The sequence below is a fragment of the Sturnus vulgaris genome, chromosome Z (genome assembly GCF_052056855.1).
Source record: "Sturnus vulgaris isolate bStuVul1 chromosome Z, bStuVul1.hap1, whole genome shotgun sequence".
In the NCBI taxonomy this organism is placed as follows: domain Eukaryota; kingdom Metazoa; phylum Chordata; class Aves; order Passeriformes; family Sturnidae; genus Sturnus; species Sturnus vulgaris.
This window is the reverse complement of record NC_142283.1, coordinates 42,791,591-42,811,513: the sequence shown is the minus strand read 5'-3', so window position 1 is coordinate 42,811,513 and position 19,923 is coordinate 42,791,591. Positions and strand designations below refer to the sequence as shown.

Genomic DNA, 19,923 nt, shown 5'->3' with positions numbered 1-19,923 from the left:
GGATATGTTTATTGACTATGTTTTCTGGAAGTCAGTGCACTAGCACCTGAAATTAAGAATCTTCTGCAAATGGACACACTCATCTTGTTATAGAAAGCAAGAGGGTAACATTCCTTCTTTTGGTTTTGCATTTTAGAAATGCAAATATGGTCGGAGGCGAGTGAAAAAGTTACTGACTTTTACATTGTTATTGCTCCTGGAATTGTAAGCTTTGTCAAAACCAGTTTTGTGTTGTTTAATGCCAATATTAAAATTTCTAATTAATGTGATTATTAGATGAGAGATATTTCCAGAAGAGCTTGAATAAAAACGATTACATTTTGCAAAGAGAGTAAGGAAGGAAAGAAGTGGAATATGATCACCGAGAGCAAGACGTAATTGCAAGGGTGGAGCATATCCAAGACTAGTTTGTGATTGGATTTAGATTAAGAAGAAGAGCTTGTGTATTTAGTCTGAGAGAAGACAAATATTAGAGGCACCACAGCACAGCTGTAGTCAGGTTGAAGGACTTTGTGCTCTTGCTAACAGAGTGGAACTGAAATTGCATTTGCAGTAAGTATGCTCTCATCTTTTGGCCTTTTTAGAGTAACAGTGCATTTCTGTTAAGTGCTTTACCAGTTCTTGGAATAATTCAGCTGTTACGGGTTACAGCACTCATTTTGAGTATCAGTGAAATTCCTTTCATGTCACCTTCTTGCCCCTATTGTCCATTTGTAATTAGAAGTTGATAAGAAGTCGGATTTATCATTAACCACGTGTTTCAGGTGTGTTTATGAAAGAAAGTCACTGTCTGTTGCAGAGTTCAATCACAATATTAAAACTCAGTTGAGTTGTGAGTGTTTTACCTACCAGCGTCAGACTGGGCATTTACTGCCCAGCTGATATCTGTTCCGCGACTTTAGGGATATATGAAATACAGACTTCTTTAGGAAAAGGTTACAGGGGAGTAAAATATTTATAGTACACATGCAGTCTGCTTGCCGTGCCTGTTTGGATTTTTTTTCAAGGTGAAATCTGTTCAACATGCTTTTCCTTTTTTAAAGTGGATCATTCTGGAATTTATGCAGAGATAATTGTCAAAATGAAGACAGATACACTGATTCATAGCTAAGCTGATTGTGGGCTGCAGTTCACCCTCGTAACAATCAATGGTGAAATAACCGTGAAGAGAAGCATATTTTGGTGTACTCTGTGCCTGCTTTGCTTAGGCCTCTACAAATTATGCGCTCTGTCTGGGAGGTATTTAATTTGCAGAGGTGCTGAGTGTGCCTGGTTCCCAACTTTCCGGGACTTAGAGGTATGTGTGTCCATCTGAAAGTTGGTGCTGCAGCGGCTTCCCAGGCCAGAGTCAGTGATGCACAGAAACTGCAGCATGTCGTTGGAGCTGACATGTCTGTGTGTGAAAATACCAGGGTACTAAAAAGCATTAAATTTCTACATTTACTAAAGCATTAATTAAATTATTAAATAATAAGTTGTTTATTTTAGTGTATTTTCAGGCTGGGCTGGCTAATCTATACAAATTCATAACTTAATTAGATTCTTCTGAGAATAAGCAGTTTTTAACATAAATTGGTCTAAGTCTGCATAATACTATGTTTTGAGCTGGTTTGAAAAAGCAATAACTGTACTATCATTGCAAAATTCTACAGTTTTGCAATTCATTTATTAAACTCTCTAATATAATTGTGAAAGGCACATTTAAGAGGGCCAAATGCATTAACTAGGGACCAAGAGTAGGCTGCTTCTTTCTGTGGAGGTACTCGAGCACATCAAGTTAATTACACCTGAGTGCTTGCAGCATAAACTGTGATTTCATGGGGTATTGTAGGTATAGGTGGCTGGTGATGATGTGGCTGGGATTTTGAGGCATATTCAGGGATTACTTTTAAGCATGGGGGAAAAAAACACGCAGCGAGCTGAATCTCTAGTGCCTAATTTGAAAAAAAAGGAGAAAATGCTGTTGTCTTGTTATGTTTTTTTTTAAGACAGAACTATGAAGGGTTAATTTTGCCAGTGGAAAGTATTCCTTAGTTATAGCTGTTTGCTCTTTGTTAATATAGCCTTCCTAATTTCAGAGACTTGCAAATGTCATTAGACTCAAGATAGAGCAATCAACTGTCGAGTTTTCATTTGGCAAAGATAGGAGTTCAGTGATAAGAAATTTGTCTGAAATCAGTAAGACACCTTGGAAATTTTATCTGGAAAACAATAATGAAAGTATTTTTATAGTCTTTTATAAACCGAGAACTTTAATGCCAAGTTTCTTGCTGGAGGGAAATTTTTATAGCGAAGTTATAAACACCTGAGAACTGCAGTTTATAATGGAAACTTAAGGTTCATTTTTGCTGCAGCAGCACACACATTTCGAAAATGAGACTGACTTTGCTAGAAGGAAAGAGCTGATAGAGTAGGTGCTTGACTTTGCTTTTTAAGAACGAGACTCAAACAGGCATTTTGCTTGTACAGTGGAATAGGTTGCCTTTCAGTATTCAAAAGCATTCATTACTTACCTTAAATTAGGTTTAAATTATTGTTATCAAGCCATTTCTTAAATTAATAGTGGGATTGCACTGTTAAAACTTTTATTTGAATAACTTGGTGCTGTCACTGTGCATAGCACTGCAAGTTTGTGCTAAAGCCAACTTTCAGTCAACTATTTCCATAGTAGATAAGATTATGAATTACTGTTGAAGTACTGCACTTAGTAGTTATCCAGTATTATAAATAATACTCTGCCGCTGCACAGTCGGCCCACTGCTCCCTGGCATTATCTGTTTGATTGTTTTCACATTTATATGTAAATTCAGTGATGAAGTGCTGATCTTATTCTCCTTAGTGGAAAAAATAATCCCTTGAAGCTAATGGGAGCTCTCCTTCCATAAGAAGTATGTAATGAACCCATAGGTCAGCAAATTTTCCAGATACCCTTCTTGGAGGTAAATATTATTTCTTCCCCCTCCTTTCCTGAAGAGGTGGAAGAGAAATAGTGTGCAGCCTTAGAAATAAGTAAGTGAATGCTGTTTGGTGGAGGATATGCTTGCCTGCTGTCACTTGCAGTGGTTTTCTTGAATCTGCCTGTTTACAGAATCCTTCTGCAGCCCATCCTGGTTCCTCCAGATCCATGTACAAGGGCTTAAGCAGGGTATAAAACCCTGGAGTGGAACCCAAAAATGCACAGGTCAGGATATGGACTGCTCTCTGCTTAACACACATTAGGTCCTTTTGCTAAGGGAAAAAATAATATGGAAAGGAATGGCAGTTAACTAAATAGTTTCTCTGCACATTTATAGAATAAAAATCAACAGCTTTAGTCTGAGAATTTTGGTTAAGGATTTATTTTAATTTTTCTGCATCAACTGCTTTCAGTACTGCTTTCTCAGTCATTTGTAAAGCATTGGAAATGTTCAAGTATCTTTAGAAATGAAGGTTGTAGTAAATCATTGATGGAAAATGCGGTAGAAAGTCTGTATTTGAAAATGTAGAACCTAGGATGCTCTTTGATTGCAGCATAAAAACTTGTCTTTGTTCCTGCTTCTGGAAATCAAGTTGCAGGTACCTCTGTTTTATGTTAAATGATTCCAGGTGCTCTGCAATGTGATGCATAAACCTAATGGATGGAGGGCATGAGAAGAAGTTAATTTAAGCCCGTTGCGGAATCTTCCTTACAGAAGCATAAAAACCAAACCAACCAAGCAGCCAAAGAAAACAAACAAACAGATCTTAAAACACCACCACCACCACCCCATTTGGAGACAAGTTAAAAAAAATTATTGAATTATCACATGAACATATGAACATATCTTTATGTACTTAATGCATCTTCCAGTATTACAAACGAGCATAAAAAATTGCAGGCAATATTGAAATAAATTAAATATTAAATTAAATAAAATATTTAAATATATTTAAAGCCTCTAGTTTTACTTCAGCTATGAGCCTGAATTTATAAAGGGGATTATGCCCTTACATGTCTTTTTTTATTCTTACCCCTTTATCAGCTTACTAATTGCTTAGTAGGTCAAAAATACCTTTTCTGTTTCTGTCACATTTTCATAAAACCAGCACATATTTCTATAATCACAAGAAAGTACTAATTTCGGGGATTTTTTTAGAAGAGAGCAGTTCAGGGGCTGATGCTTCGATGTAAATCTGTTAAATTTAATAGAGTTCCCACACAAAGCTGTATTTATGAGTCAAAAATCCATTATCAAGATCCAAAAGTCATTATTAGTGTTGTGTCTATATGTGAAAGTGCTGGTCAGTACATGTGATGAAATAGTTCCTGATTCTTTTTAATGATTCAGCTCTCATCCTAAACATTACAGAAAATCTCATCCAAAAAACATGAGCAGAATGTAGCGATTATATCACATTTTAAACTCGTTTTATCTGATAATTACTTCTGAAAACATTAGTACTTCAACTAACTTTTTTGGTTTGATTTGGTTTTTGTTTTTTTTAAGAAGTTCTCTTCCTGCACATGCTAGTGGTGTGCAAATACTGTCTCAAGCCACTCAATTCCTTGCACTCCTTCAAGCTGAAATATCCCTCACTCAAATTGCAGTTTGGAAAAGTTCATGTCCAGCAAGTCCGAGCTTGGATTATTTTCATACTTAATTCTAATGCTCTTGTATAGGAAAAATACAGATTTTGAAAGAGAAAATCTAGCCGTGAGATCCTTGCTAGTAACTATAGTACCTTTTTAAACAGCACTGGGCATAATAAGGATGTTGTGGAACATTCATCCACTTGTTCTCAGGTGTTTTAAGGGCTTGATTTTATTTTTTTCCAGTGTTTATTTTCTTTTGTAACAGTTTAAATTAAAACCTTATCCATATTTTTAAAATCAGGAATTAAAAGTAGCGGGCTGCACTTATTCTGTTCCATATCTCACTCATCACAAAAGGATTTGAGTGGCTTTCACAAAAATACTAAGCAATGAAATTTTGTCAGGTATTTCATTTTCTTATCCTCTGCCCCTGGAGAGAGCTATGTGCAGTGAAGTATTTTGTTTCAGAAAGGGTTTTTTTGGGAAGTAGAAGTGGTTGTGCTTTTTTAGCTTTTTTTTTTTTCCCTTCCTAAAGTACATCTTGCTGTGTATTTGTAGTAGACCAGGCAAAACTGAGAAACTTGGCCTACATCTGGAGTGAGAGGTGATGAGACACTTGTGACCACTCTTAGGTGACCGTGCAAGTTTTAGGACAACTCATTGAAAAGTTCAGTCTCCTTTTCAAGAAGTTGGTTTGCTTTGAGTGGAGAATTGTGGAGTGGAGGAAGTGCCTGGCTGTCACCTGTGATCTTTGGGCAGCAGTCAGAAGTGGCTGCCTCCGAGTCATGAGTGTGATCTGCAGTAGTTGATTTTGGGGATATTGTGGTGGGAACACCACAAAAAAATTTGAAAACCAGTATGACAGGTCACCATATGGTAACCTGTGTTGCTAGAGTCATGGTGCAGTGTTCAGTGCCAGTTTTTTTCTAAAGTGACAAAGGCTACCTTTTGAGATAGTGGGGCAGTTGGGCTGAGAAGTGACAGCAGCTGTGGAACTAGATAATTTCCCACCACAGTGAATTAGTTCTTTCAGACAACTGGATAGTTTAAGTCATGGCCATTGTGAGACCTTAGTTAAAAAATAATTCTGGAAGCTGATGGTGGTGGATTGGCATCTCTGCATGTTTGATCAATAGGATAGTTTCATGATTGTAAACTCTATGTACTGCTTTTCTGCGTTCCCAGCAGCACCTGTTCTTAGCTTTAGACTGTTAGAACTGTATCTGTTTTAAGGTTGTCCATGATTAAGATTTGCTTGGAGACATGTATATATTTCTGAAACTGGAGTCCACTCAGTCTCATCAATTGCATTCTCAACAAATGAAAAAAACCCCAAGACCAACACTCAAAACAACAACCAACCAACAAGCAACAAAACTACTCTAAAAGAAAAAAGGGATCAAATGGATGTGGTGTGTTGGAAGAATTGTTGTGAGTATGCAGAGGCTGTATTGGCCACAGTCCACCAGAGACAGATTTCAGATCTGAAGAAAATACAGGTGTGTAAATGCAGTTCATCTACAAATGTTAAAAGACACGTGACACAAGTAAATATGAAAGCTGTTGTTCTGAAATCAAAAAGTATAGAAAAGAGAATTGATTCTTGTGGATTCCAGTAGTAAAGGGTTAAGAGATGGAAGTTCTCATCTGTGCTTTAATGCTTTCCTCCAGGAAGGCTTGTGATATTGTTAGTGCTTTATGATGAATCTCAGACAGCCCTCTGAGGTGGTGTTGTGTCCTGCAGCTCCAGCATGAACTGAGTGGAATTGATAAAATTTCCTTTACCACAGCCATTCTCATGAAAGCTTTGAAGAGAAAGACAATTCTTTTCTCCAGGTTCTTCTTCTGAATGTCAGCTGTGTGGAGCATCTAGTGGGTACTAGATAAAGTACCCTTGTGCTTGACTTAACAGAAAGGAATGTGTTCTGGTCAACAAGCTAAGATTTCCCCAGGACCTGACTACAGCATAAGAGAGTTGGAAAACCTGTAGTGAATTCTTTGAAGGTAACAATCCTAGCTGAACTCCAGGCATTGGCTGAGTCTTGCATTGTAGGTATAGGCAGAACAAATTTCTGTGCCAGAAGTGGCCAGATGTGTACCAAACTTTCAAGGAAAAGGATGATACTTCTTCAAGCTGGCCCTTGCCTGAGTTCTGTTGCAAGGGTATTTCATACTGAAGAGTTTTAACTTTCTGAACTAGTTTCCAGAGATAGGATTTTTCATTTTCGGCACTGGGTGGTGAGGCTACTTGCCCAGCAATTTGCAATTTATCAGAGTTTAAAAATTTAATCTTGTTTGGCTCTAAGGTTTTTGTCTTTCTTCTTCTAGTACTTAAAATGAGAAGAATAAAGGAAATCTGTTTGGGTGCTGAAGGTGTTCTCACTGATGGTTGTAGCTCATAGGCCATCATTATGCTTCTTCAGCTCTTCATTTTTCAGTGTCTGCTGTAGTCCACCACTTTCTTTTAATGCCTCGGAGGACACTTGATAGCCAGTTGGTTTCAGAGGATCTAGATGTTGTCATTCAAGGTGAGATGGTTTATACTGCCATTGATCGGCTTAAGCACATGCTACAATGTATATATGTAATTTTTCCACCAATTGCTAAGACTTGGTGGTCTTTCCAATGAATCCTCTAATAGGTAATAGTCCGAGAGTCTGGAAAGTAAAAGAAAAGGTCTCCTTGGCTTTGTTCTTTGTAGGTAGACGAATTGTTTGCTGAACATAAAGTGCCTCTGGTGGGTGTGCTGTTAGGTGGGGAAAAGGTGGTCTTAATGTCAGCTGCTTGCATCTGGCTAGCACTAACCACAGAGCTGGTATTCTTATCACCTCCTCAGTGCTGGGGACTCCTGAGATCGAGTGAAGGGATGACTGAAGATCTTGCTGTTGCCACCTTCAGCTTTGGTTTGTGTCACAGTAATGCTGTATGTGAAGTATGACTTGAGATGGGGATTTGGCTTCCTGTGTCCGCTTTCTCTTGATGTGACCATTTCATCTGAAAGCAGGAGCAGCACATCCTGGAAGCGTGATAGTAACTGGAAGGCCTGGTAATCTGCATATAACAGAGAATGTGTAGTCTATTATGCCTAAAAGGGAATTATTATGCTTGATGGTAAAGTTACAGTGAAATGTTTCTTTGAGAAAGCTAAGGTTGAGAAAAGGCACTGCATAACCTGACTGAACCTGTAGTGGAAGCCACCTATTTTTCATTTTGCTGGCTCAGCAATATGTTAGATCATAAAGGTTTAATAATTTTTGACATTTCAGTGCATTTATGTTAGATTGCAGATGCTGGATTTCTTTGTAAGTGGATCTTCTCTCAGTTAAGTAAATTATGGGAAAATACTTCATACTAAAGCCTAAGAAAAAAAAGTTTATGGACTGGTAGCAGTGGCTGGCCTTTTAAAAGTATTACTGGTAATATATAACCAGAATATCAGACACAGAACATAAAACAGGGATTTGTGTCCTTCATTCAGCAATGTTTTCATACCTGTGGCCAGAATAAATCAAACCTTTGTGTTTTAGTAGGTATCAGCCTTAAAATTATTCCTGACACAACTTAACTGCTTTCAAAAAAAAAAAAGCCTTAATTTTGATGCTATAAGGATGAAAGTAACTGGGAGCAATATGCCAGTGCAATTGTTTATTCAATAAATTGGTCTCAGTGTAATTTTTATGTTCTATTAGTAAGAAGTGATGCCAGGTATAAATGTCCCAGAAAACGCATTTTGAAGTACAACACAAGTAAAACGCTGATGAACTTACTGGAATTACTACTTTTTGAAATAAGGCTTTTTGATGCAAATTGCATAGGAATATATTTTTCATTATAATTACCAGATACAATTCCTGGTTTGTGTTTTTAAAATGGTTGTGTTTAAAAATGATCTGCTGAGCATAGAAAGAGCCATCCAAAGAGATATTGAGAAAAACTGCACATAGTGGGAAAAGGTATCATACAAGTGCATGCAGTTCATAATTAGATGAGAATATGTTACAGACAGAGATATTTTGCTTTTAAATATAGTGAGGACTGATTATTTTTCATAAATACTGAAAGGGAAGTTGGCTTTTCATCAAGAGAGAAGTCAAACAAGCTGGCCCAAATGAAGTTGAACAGAGCTGGCTTTTTCACTACATACTCATGAAATTTTGTCAGCCTTAGCAAAGATGGGCTTTATTTTGCAAGCCAGCTCAAAGCATTTTTATGTCAGCTGCAGAATACTTTTTTCCCTGCATATTAATCAAACAGGAGACTAGTTCTTTCAGAGTTAAACTCTTCGGTAGTGTATTACACTTCACTAGTTAACAGCTGTTAGTGTGGCCTTTTTTATTGAATTCCTACGTTACTTGATATGAGTACAATTTAGGCCCTGAAGGGGGACAAGGGGGGAACATGCCTTGCTTTCATTTAAAAGAAATCACTGTGCCGATCAGCATCTGAAGAATATTGTTTGAGGTAAACAATGACAACATTTGTTTAAAAACATGTTTGACTAAACAGTGTTTTTTTGAATTTCCAAGCTACCAATTTTCTGGACGGTTTGAGGAACGAGGGGATTTGGTCTACAAAAGTTTTTATTTAGTTGCAGCCTGCAGAAGAGAGCATTGAAGGCAGTGGGGGAGAGTTTATAAATTGAGATTCATTCAGGGATTTTTTTGACTGTTGTGAAGTAAAAGTGCAGAGATGGCCTGGACCTATATATCCTGTCTCCTGGACTAGTAGTGTTGCTTTCTTGACTGCAGTTTATGAAGAAATTGAACAGGCTGCACAAGCTTGTCAGTCTCTCTGGAGGTATTTAAAAAACATATAGACTTGGTGCTTAGGGACAAAGTTTAGTGGTGAGCATGGAAGTGTGGGTTAGTGGTTGCAGTCTATGATACTAGAGGTCTTTTCCAACCTAAATGATTCTATGATCAAATTTTGTTTGAAGGAAACCATTCACAACTGAACTATAGGGTGGGGGTTTCCCTTTCTTTCCTAAGAGGAGAATGGGAAAGGACTTGGCTTGACTTGTGAAAATTTTGTAAATATATATATGAAAATACATTTCATGCTTTTGGGGGTAGGACACAAGACTATCTTCCACCAAATACAGGAGAAATATACTGTGCCTTAGAAACTTCAAACATTTCTATGTTTTTTTCAAAGGTCAAATTGCTTTAATTCTCTATAAGGCCTTGTTTTTCTTGTATTTCAGCCAGCATTTTCCAGTGCACAGTAGTGATTTTTCTTTCCTTTTCCCCCCTGTTTTTTGCTCCATGTAAACAGTTTCTTGCTGTGGTTACACAGACAAATATAGCAGAGAACCCTTTTCTCAGAGAAGATTCTCCCTGTGCATTTTTTAACCATTTTTGGGAAGAATTGATCTATTTGTGCATGCGAGAGAGGGAGGCAGTAGCTGTAAATTGAAGTGACATCATATATATTACTCCCATTGATCCACTTTTAGACTAGAGCCAGGATAAAAGGAAATGGCATCAGGGAGGAAGTATGCTCATTTAGGCACAGATCCCAGTGTGATAATGGAGTAATAATAGAAGTCACGCCACTGTCAATCGGTTGCTGCATTAGTCTGAGGCAGATCTCCCCTCCAAGGAGGCTTTCAATGACTTCATTTAAGTGCTGGCAGAAGCAAATGGGATATTCAACATACCAGCTATACAACTTTAGTGATTTGTGTCCTGGCAGAGGGGTGCAGTGCAAGTGCTGGTGCTGTGGATACTCAAGTAGATATATCTGTGTCACGTTTCATGGCTGTGAAAGGTCAGTAGTCAAATGTATCACTGGAAATTTTTTTAGTATAAAGGGTGAACCTGGCATTTACTGCGTTTGTTAATGTAGGAATTGATAAACATGCTCTTTTGTGTGGGTGGTCTTTTGGGATGTGAGGTCGATGACCTCTATAGCTGCAATACCAGATCTCTGAAGCGGAAGGATTTGTTTTCTTTGTGCTTTTTGCAGATTAGGGATTGTACTTCGAAAATTCATAGTTTTTTTCAAAGATTGTTTGTAGGAAACCTTTCAAACCTACTGATCTATTAAGATACTCATAGCATGTATAATGGCATGAGTGTTTTGTGTACTGATAGGCATAAAATACAAAGTATGCTTTTCTTACTTCGGAGAGATTTAGTGTACAGTGAATCTCAGTTGTATTTTCCAGTTTCCAGTTTCGATATTCCCTATGATTTACAGTTTGTTTTAAGGGTAATAGCCTCGCTACTCAAACTTTAAGGCTACCACATCAGGTATCTTAGGGGAAGCAGGGAACAAATAGTTGTTTAGTGGCAGAACAAAGTGAACTCTTTCAGAAGAGTTGGGGGAGAGGTTTTAGAGTCGTAAGGGCAAGATAATTTATACTGTGCTGGGGTACAGCTTTATAGAGGGGATGATGGTAAATTATATGGGACATGACAGAAAACCTTTGTAGTGTCCATAGTCACAGCTGGGGGATGGCCAGCCTTGAGAAAAGTAATATGATTTCCATGTAGGAGGCATAGGTTGGGAAGGACATAGGTTGGACAGGAACTGTCTACTTTACAGTATAAATAGATGCTGTTGCAGCAATCATTGACGTAATGAAAACTATTTCTTGATCCTCACCACATTTCCTGATTGAAGCGATCTGCTTTCATAATTGCATACATTTGAACATTTTGATTGAGCATTCTCTATTATAGTTCAGAGTATGGGGGGATTATCTTACTTTATTTAATTTGATTTCATTTCATTTGATGAGGAACACTGAAATTTTGCATTTAGGGTGTTATGGTTGTTTTCTGAATGTTTTCAACCTGAAGACACAACTGTGACAATTATCCTGCTGTAACTTGCTGTATCTGTGTTGTGTACTTTTCTGTGGGTGTTAGATATTCAATATCCATTCAAAGATTATGAGTTGTTGGAAGGTGGTTGTACGGTGCTTGAAAAGAAATTTGCATTTAGGTGTCTACAATATTTATGTTTAGATAGCACTTAAAGCAAGAGCCTCTATATTAAGCAAAAGGAAACAAATTGAAAATTGACAACATACACCCCAAACAATTCTCCTGGTGTGAAAGATGGAAAGTAATAGGTGGGCAGTACAGATAAGGATGGTGGTGGGAAAACAAAAAGTGAGTGGAGTTTCTGACAGAAAATTTAAGTGCAATTTTTTGAAGCTTATTTATAACCATTAAACGACTGCTTTTGTGAGAATGGCACTCATATTGTTGTGTTTGGGGAAAAGAAAATGTCTGCACCCGTGAATGAACTTTGTAACAGCCTCTGTCATGAAACTCTAGTTGAATTTTCTGTCTCTTGGCCTAAGATAAGGTTTTTAAGCAGAGTCTCTTTTATTGAAAGGAAAGAGTATAAGTGTAGATGGGAACGTTCCTCCTTTTGTGTTAGAAAGAAGTCGTAGAACAAACTGTAATAGCTGCCCCCACCAGTGCTGCTGTGCTGAGAGGTCTGTCAGCATGCCCCTCCCTGCCCTGCCTGTGCTGCAGGTGTTCCTGCAGTTAATCCATGAGCTGGACACTGCTATCGAAGGTGCCATCTTGGGCAGCTGGGACGTGGGAAAACAGCAGACGCCATGGTCTCATCCACAGAATCATAGAAGATGCTGAGTTTGAAGGGGCCCACAAGATCATCAAGTCCAACTCCTGTTACAAGTTACAAGACACTTCAGTGATCAACCATATGCCTGACAGCATTGTCCAAATGCTTCATGAACTGTTGGCTTTGTTTATTTTTTTGTTTTATTGGGAGTTGTTTGTTTGTTTTACTGACTCAAATCAAAATTGATAGGCGTTTAACCTCTGGAAATTCTGAAAATTCTGAAAAAACTTCAGCCATGATGCAGCACTAGACAGACGTAAATTAAGGGCATGGCTGCTGCTCTGCTGCTGTTCTTTTGTTTGCTTTAATGAGATTCTGTAATGCTACCTTAAACAATAGCTTTCTGTGGGTGAATCTGTATAGCAATTATATCGGAGATGTATTATAAAAAACTCAGTTGTTCTGTACCTACATATTCAAGCAGCTAGTATTGCTCTTCTGACTTTTTAGCTAGCAGGGAAAACTTTCTAAATCAGAAGTTACCTTTCTTTGTGTGGTGTTCTGCAATATTATGTACTTTATTAGTGTTCAGAATGAACTCCTTTTCCAAGTAGAGCCACTCCCCAGAAGCCTTCCCTGGTTGTTGTTTTTTAACTTGTCTCATCAATCCCCTGGCAGCTGCTGTTGGACTCCATAATAAGCATTTAAGTTGCCATTTTAGTAGTTGTCCTGAAATGAAATATTCAATACTTTTAAATATCTGACCACTTTTAATGATACTATTTGATTGGTAGGCTTTGGTGGTACTTAAAAAACGTTCCACTAAGAGCTAGTAAGATATGAGATGTTTTCAGTCTTCAGGAATACAACTTTACTAATAAAAAAAATGGAAGGAAACCAAAATGCAAAGAAACCAAAGCATTATTACACTAGAGATGTCCTTTCCTCTTTATTCTGATTTAGGTACTAATCAGTCTAAAAGGGAAGAAAATGTCATGTTGCTAAATCAGTTGTTAATGTAGATACTCTACAGATTAAGACTTATCCAAAGATCCTTGATATCTTCATGAACTTGCTGTCAGAGATCAGGAATCCAGTCTTGTTCAGTCTGCATAAACAGCTCTGGCTGTGGGATGTGTTGTTGGAAGAAGCTTTTCCTGTAGCTGACTTAATTTCATCCCTGCTTTGTGCTTTGGCGTGGCGAAGCGGACATGGGCAGGCAGCGAGGTGGGAACAGAAAATCACCAAATGTGGTGAAAGCTGGAAGTACTGTCGAAGTAACAGGATGTTTTTTATCATTAGTCTGTCTCAAAAACATTGGAAGTGAGCATGATTGATTTCTTTCTGTATGCAAAAGATGTACTGACATTCTTTTCCATCCCCTCTTCCTCCCCTGATGCTCTGCAATGATGAATAGTAGAGAAAGTTTTGGGGCTTATAACAAACTTCTGACTGATCACTTTGAGCCTGAATTTCCAATAGATGTTTCCTGGCAGCTGGTGCAATTTCTCTCTGAGCTCTGTTGCTCTGTTTGAATTATTTATTTGTTCATCCCATAAGCCTATTAACAGCACTTAAGCACTGGCTACAACAGACTTTTTTTTTTTTTTTGGGGTTGCTGCATTAGGTTCCAGTTCAAAAGGATGGGTTCTGAAGTCAAGCAACTGACTACTGAATATATATCCATGTCTAGGTGCTATACCCTGTGTGCCACAAACACAATATTCGTGCATATATCCCTTGAAAGGATGGATGGATGGTTTGTGACTTATTGACTAAAATACGCCTCAGAGTGTGTTTTTACAGCAGTTGTTCGGAGGGTCACTTAGTTGTGTTGTGTTTCTTGGTTCACTGTAAGCATATCATGCAAATGGTTGTATCTCAGATAAAAGTGCCTCTCTAAAAAATTGTATGTTCATATGCCTTGTTGATTCCTTAAATTATGCACTGTAAATTATTCTCTCTTTTTATTTCTTCCAAACCCAAACAAAATAGAATTACTTATTTTGTACATTCCATAAAAATCTTGCTTATTAAGCCATTATTATATTTCAATAAGATAAGCATGTTTTAGATCTGACCTAACCATGACAATGGAAACCATGAAAATGAGTCCTCAGCACAGTCTTTCAGAACACAGACACATAAACCCTGAAGTTTTTCAGAAACCAGCTAGAGGTCCAAGCTGTATTTCAGGCACATGCTGGAAGTGCACAGGTTATCATAATCTTGTCCTCTTTGGTTTGTTTCCATTTACATTATTCAGCCAGTAGAGATATTCATTCACACATGGTATTTATTTTTCTTTTAGCTTCTCCCTGACCAGCTGGTCTTACTTCTGGAGTCCCTCTTGGAGGAGAAGACATTGTGTCCTAGAATACTTCAGTGCTTGGAGAGAACATACCAGCTCCGGGAGCAAGATGCTGAGGTAAGTCACTTAAATCTCCCTAATGCATGCCACTGTGTTTTTGACTAGGCAACGTTCCACTAGGAACCAGGCTCACTGCTGTTCTTTTTTTTCATGTCTCAATCTGAAACTGGATGATCTTAACTGCAATATTGTTGCATCTTCATGTGCCATAATGACTCAGTGTTTCTGTGTGTTTTGTGTAGGTTCAGGTGTGTTTTGCATACTGTGGTAGTAAAGTACAGTGCAACCTAGATGTCCAAACTATTTCACATGTACCTTAGGCAGCACATTTGTTCAAGTGTTGAACTTTTTACTTCATTTTTCTGTGTAGTGGGGCCCAGTTTGTGTTTGTTGTGATGTTGTCTCCAAATTTAATCGTTAGTCTGTTAAAGTCTAAAATTATTTATCCCCGTTGTCAGCTCGCATTGTAACTCTGCATTACAAAGTCTCACCCAGGATCTAGGAAAGTTAGCTCTCCAGAGAAACTATGGTGTTTTCTGGTTTGGGGCCTTAATTTACGTTTTTTACAGCAGCTTCTAGTAAGTGCCAGTGACATTAATAGCCCCAGAGGAAAACACTGCTTTATATGATATTGTAAAGGGTAGCATCCCTGCACCAAAGTGCTTTATATCTTTGGGAGGCAAAGCAGTAAATCTTTATTATCATGTGCTGAGACGACTCTTTTAAGTCCTGTGGTTTTCTTGGACTGGGAGAGTTCTGACAATTAAGGCAGGAGAAGTAGTGGCTGAAGGCACCCCTGTAATGAGCCTTTGCTTCAGGTACTGTTCAGGAGGAGAGGTAAGAAAGTGCAGTCAATGATGAAAACAAAGGATGTGTAGAGATATGTATGTGTATGTGTGTGTATATATATATATGTATAAAACAAGGGTTAATTATGATGTAGGATACAACCAAGCTACTGTGCAATGAAGGAATATGGTGAACTTAACATCTGGCTCCTGCTTATTTAAAAACTACCTTGCAGAAGGTTGCAGAAAGACAATATGCCTGACGTACCCTCTTACAGCTGGAACTTTGTGGCAATTATTATTGCAGGAGAGAGCATTGAAGGAGAGAGCAAAATCTGTCTCGTTACTCTTATGCTGAAGTTGCTGTGTGGATGCTTGGAAAGACTTGGAAATCCAAACCTTAACATAAGGATTGATAGAAGAGATGTCTGTCTTTTTCTCAGAAGAAAACAAAAACAAAAGAACAACTTTTCAATTGCCGCTGTGTACTGCACCTTTTTACTTTTTGTTGAAACAGTTTTCCAGATGCCAGATTTGTCTTTAATTAGTACTTGAACCAACATTTCTATTTATAGGTATTTGAATATATTTTAATCACATCTGAATACCAGTGAAATGTCAGTGGTTCTATTATGGGAAGAGGAATTAACAGGGAGAGATAGATCAAAGCAATAGCTGTGTTGTTGTTGCTATTTCATGCCTATGAATTGTAAGCACCAGGCCACAAGATGCAGTTTCTCAGGTTTTTCTTTTTGCTTTCATGCTTTCTTTTTTCCTTGCAGCATTATGTAAAAGTACACAAACAATCTATCAGAATTTTTTCGTGAAAAAGCTCCACAAACCCGCTAGATTAGGACCTCTGTGAAATGCACGTAATGTCCATTTATTTTACAAGGTGAAACCAAGGTCTTAGCAGAAAACTCACTTAGAAGTACAACTAAGATAACATTACTATTAGCATTTTATCAGTCATCAGATCCCAGACACCTAGAGTCCTTCAAAAGGAGCTAGCTCCCATGGACTCACCTACTTGAGGAGCAGACTATTTGTGCCTCATTCTCATGTATGTGCACAGGGAATTTTTGTTGTTGTGAACCCAGGACAAAGAACTGCAGTCTGAGCATATTCTTGTCTAGATTTAATTTCTGATGACAGAGATCACTTACGGTGATACTGCTGTGTTACTGGAATTCATATGGTCTCAGTAGCTAAACATCAGAAATTGATTATTAAAAATAAGAGCATAAAAATCTTGCAATCAGGCCAATAAAAAGAAAACTGTCAATGTCAGAGGGTTTATTCCAGGATTTTTGGAAGTGAGGTTGTCAGCTGTGTTCCATCCAGCAGCAGAAGATGAAGAAGTAAACTTGTTTTCTTGTTTTTGAAAAGTAGCATTTAAATTCACGATCATCTTCCAGTAGGGATAAGCAATGATGTTGCCTATAGTGTGAGAGGATACACAAAGGAGTATGGATTTTTTTGTATTTTCAGAGTTTGGTCTTAAAATTTGTACGTCATAATTTTGAAGATTGTTACTGGGGGTCCTTCTGTCCTGCACAAGTACAGCATGGAAAGTTCATATTTCTTAAAGCTTTTCTGTATCACTGAAGCGTCTTCATTTTGACTTTAAAAATGACCATGCTTGTTGTAGTAGAGCACTGCACACCTGGTGGCGTCTGCACCCACCCACAGCAAAGTGCAGGTCTGTCCCCAGCCAGTGGAGCTTCCAAACAGCACTGTTTGGTACTCCTGACCATTTGGTACCATGTGCACGTCCAGACTGAACAATCTACTGGCACGTGTTGCCTCTGAAAGGTGTGGAGGTTTTGCAGCAGGTTATCTGCCTTGTTTCAATTCCTTTGTATCAGTCAGGAGAGGAGAGAGGTCAGTCAGCCTTGGCCTGAAACATAAACGTTGATCTCTCTTGAAGAGATCTACTCAGCTACTCGGTGTAGTTCCTGTCCTCTCTCGAATTAGATTTCAGTGCAGATATGTAGGCTTAGCATCTGTCTCCCTTCTAAGACAGACACTGATTTGAATGCTTCTTTTAACAAACAAAAAATAAATCATAGTTTAAGTAACATATTTGTGATTTGTAATGCATAACTTTTGAGCCACAGGAGCCAGAACAGCTGATGGCTTAATCACATTTCAGACTGGTCTACCTCTAGTTCTTGAATGCCAAGAGAGGCTTGTAGGGCATCTACAAATTGCAGAATTTGTGACTCCTTCCCACTTTTTGCAGTCCACTTCCATAACAAATAATTACTTCATTTTCCATTTACTCCTCAAACCTTGGAACATCTGAGAAGACACAAAACTGCAAGTTTGTTTTCAAAATATTGAATTCATTGATCTGAGCTATTTGAATTGAGCATGTCCGAGAAATCTTTGTTTTGAAAGCAATGAAGATTTCAAAGTTCAAAGCCATTTTTCCATTCTTCTCTCTGTGCCTTGAGCCTGTTGTGGCTCAGGCAAGTGGGAGGCAATTCCATGGAAGAATGATTGTGTCCGCAATTTTCTCTTCCTGTTCCCCCTATCTTGTGCTGCTTCCCACTACATAACAAAGTAACTCATGCACAGGCTACATCCCCATGACATACCACATCCTGCGCTGGAGAGAAGCATTATAGAAGCTGGATGCATTTTGAACATGACAAAGTCCAGCTGGAAGTTCAGCTGGCTGAAAAGAAATGGGATATGTTATAAAGCAGCAGCTACAGTTGCCATCAGACAGCACAGTAGGATAATAAAAGTTAAAGTGGGTCTGGGGTTGTTTTTGTTTCTTTCCAAAGTGCCTGTTCTATGCAGCTGTTTCATTTATTCAATATCTAGCATCTGGCAGAGTGTGGAGAGTTTGTCTACATGGAAAGTTTTAGGTGGCTAATTTTTTTAAATCTGTCTAACCTGGATGACATCTCTTCTGATATGACAGTGCAATCTTATCTCATTTGAATAAGTTATTGAGAACTTTAATATAAATAAAGTGGAGTAAATAATTTACAAAAGAGCACCGCGAGATCTGAGGTAACACTCAATGAATCTCTTAGCCAGAGGAGCCCTCTTATTACTCCCATTATTTCTGTTCTTCATTTGGTCAAAGGCCTGTAACTCCTGGACACACAAGATCACAGGATGGTTGAGTAGCCTGCAGAATAGTGAAAAATGTGACAGGAAGATCACAGCCATAGGAGAAGAACAATGGGTGTGACACTTTCAGTCCTATTTAAGACTTGACTGTATTTCTGCAAATGTGTTTTACTTGGAGCTGAATTATCCAAGAAGTGGTGATAAAAACTACAGCAGGAGGATGAACCAGAAATATTTATGGCATATTTCCCCAGATTTTTCACTGTAGAATTAGCTTTCCTTTCTTTCTTACTGTAGATACCACTTTTATCTTGCCTGCACAACATATGGAAAGTTACTTTGTTGGTTTTCCTTGTCTCAGCAAATTGTGTGAGATTCTCTTCACTTACATAATACTCTCCCTGTATTTGGGATCATAATGTAGTATATTCTGGGGAGAGAAGAGCAACTAGAACTCTTTTTGCAGTAAATGTGTGTAAAATGAGTGAAGATCATAATATCATCAGTCATATGGGTGGCGTAAAGCCATTCTCACACAAGTACTTCATTGTGCATGAGGTCTGTCTGTGAGACTAAGGCTGTAAAGTGATGGCATCTTATTTCACTGTCAGAAATGCAGTCATGCTAATACAAACCATTTAAGGTGCTTGGCATCCTAGAAGTGGTGAAAATTGTGTTAGGACAAAATAACTTAGATTCATTGATCTTAGCCTGTGAAAAGCTGGCAGATGTGGAGGTACAAATGAATTCTTGTCATTTCCCATCTGATGGTGACTGTGTTTAGCTGAGCACATTCTCAGGTTGCATAATTCAGCTGTCCTGCTGATAGTGGATGGGCATTGTTTGAAGGCATACTTATGGAAGAGAGCTCTGTAGGCAGCATCATGAAACTGGGTGGGAAAAGGGAACTGTTTGGGAAAAGTCAGTGCACACTTGCAGAAGGAACTTCATGTGCTTTCCATTCAGCACAGCTCCTGGGCTAGTCCTCCCTTGGGGGTAGGGACTCAGAAGCAGTCTCCAGCTTTTGAGTGCAATTAGTGATGTATTGCAAGTACCTCCACAGGCTTGCCAGTCCTTCTTGACTGTACTGGGTAGTATAGGTAGGCATGTTTCAGATAGTGGCATTGCAACCACAGAGGGAGAACCATGTTTCATTTCCTTAACTGATGTCATTGTTGGTATGAAACACGAAATCAGTAGATAAAGAAGGTGACAGCTTGAGCTGATGACCACATTACAGGTCACTGCTTTCTAGTGAATTCGAGTTTTTTCTGCAAAAGTAAAAGTGGTTTCTGTACTTATTTAAATATACAGTTTATTTTTCAGTTTAAGTCAGGAGGAGATGCCTTATTTTGGGTAAGACAGAATGTTTTACAGGACTTAAAATCTGCTGTGAAAATTTGCCAGGAGTGCAAAATAAATTTCACCTGCCTTTCCCTTTCTGAATGTTTTAGTTAGAGCATTATTGTGCCACTAGACATAGGTACGGCTACATTGAGTAATTTTTTTATTTTCAATTGAATTGCAGTTAGCACATTGGGAGGAACCTGATACAAGGAAAGGAATAATAAGGAACC

The 19,923-nt window shown here is 38.3% G+C and overlaps 1 protein-coding gene across 10 annotated transcripts in view; it reads left to right on the top strand.

The window, feature by feature from the left end:
* The window catches only part of AOPEP (aminopeptidase O (putative)), a 218,336-nt gene that overhangs the window by 140,964 nt on the left and 57,449 nt on the right, over positions 1-19,923 (top strand). For all 10 annotated transcript variants that reach the window (XM_088157124.1, XM_088157125.1, XM_088157128.1 and 7 more), the window contains one exon: positions 14,409-14,525. In XM_088157124.1, the coding sequence (XP_088013250.1) occupies positions 14,409-14,525 (117 nt within the window). The remainder of the gene's footprint in view (positions 1-14,408; positions 14,526-19,923) is intronic.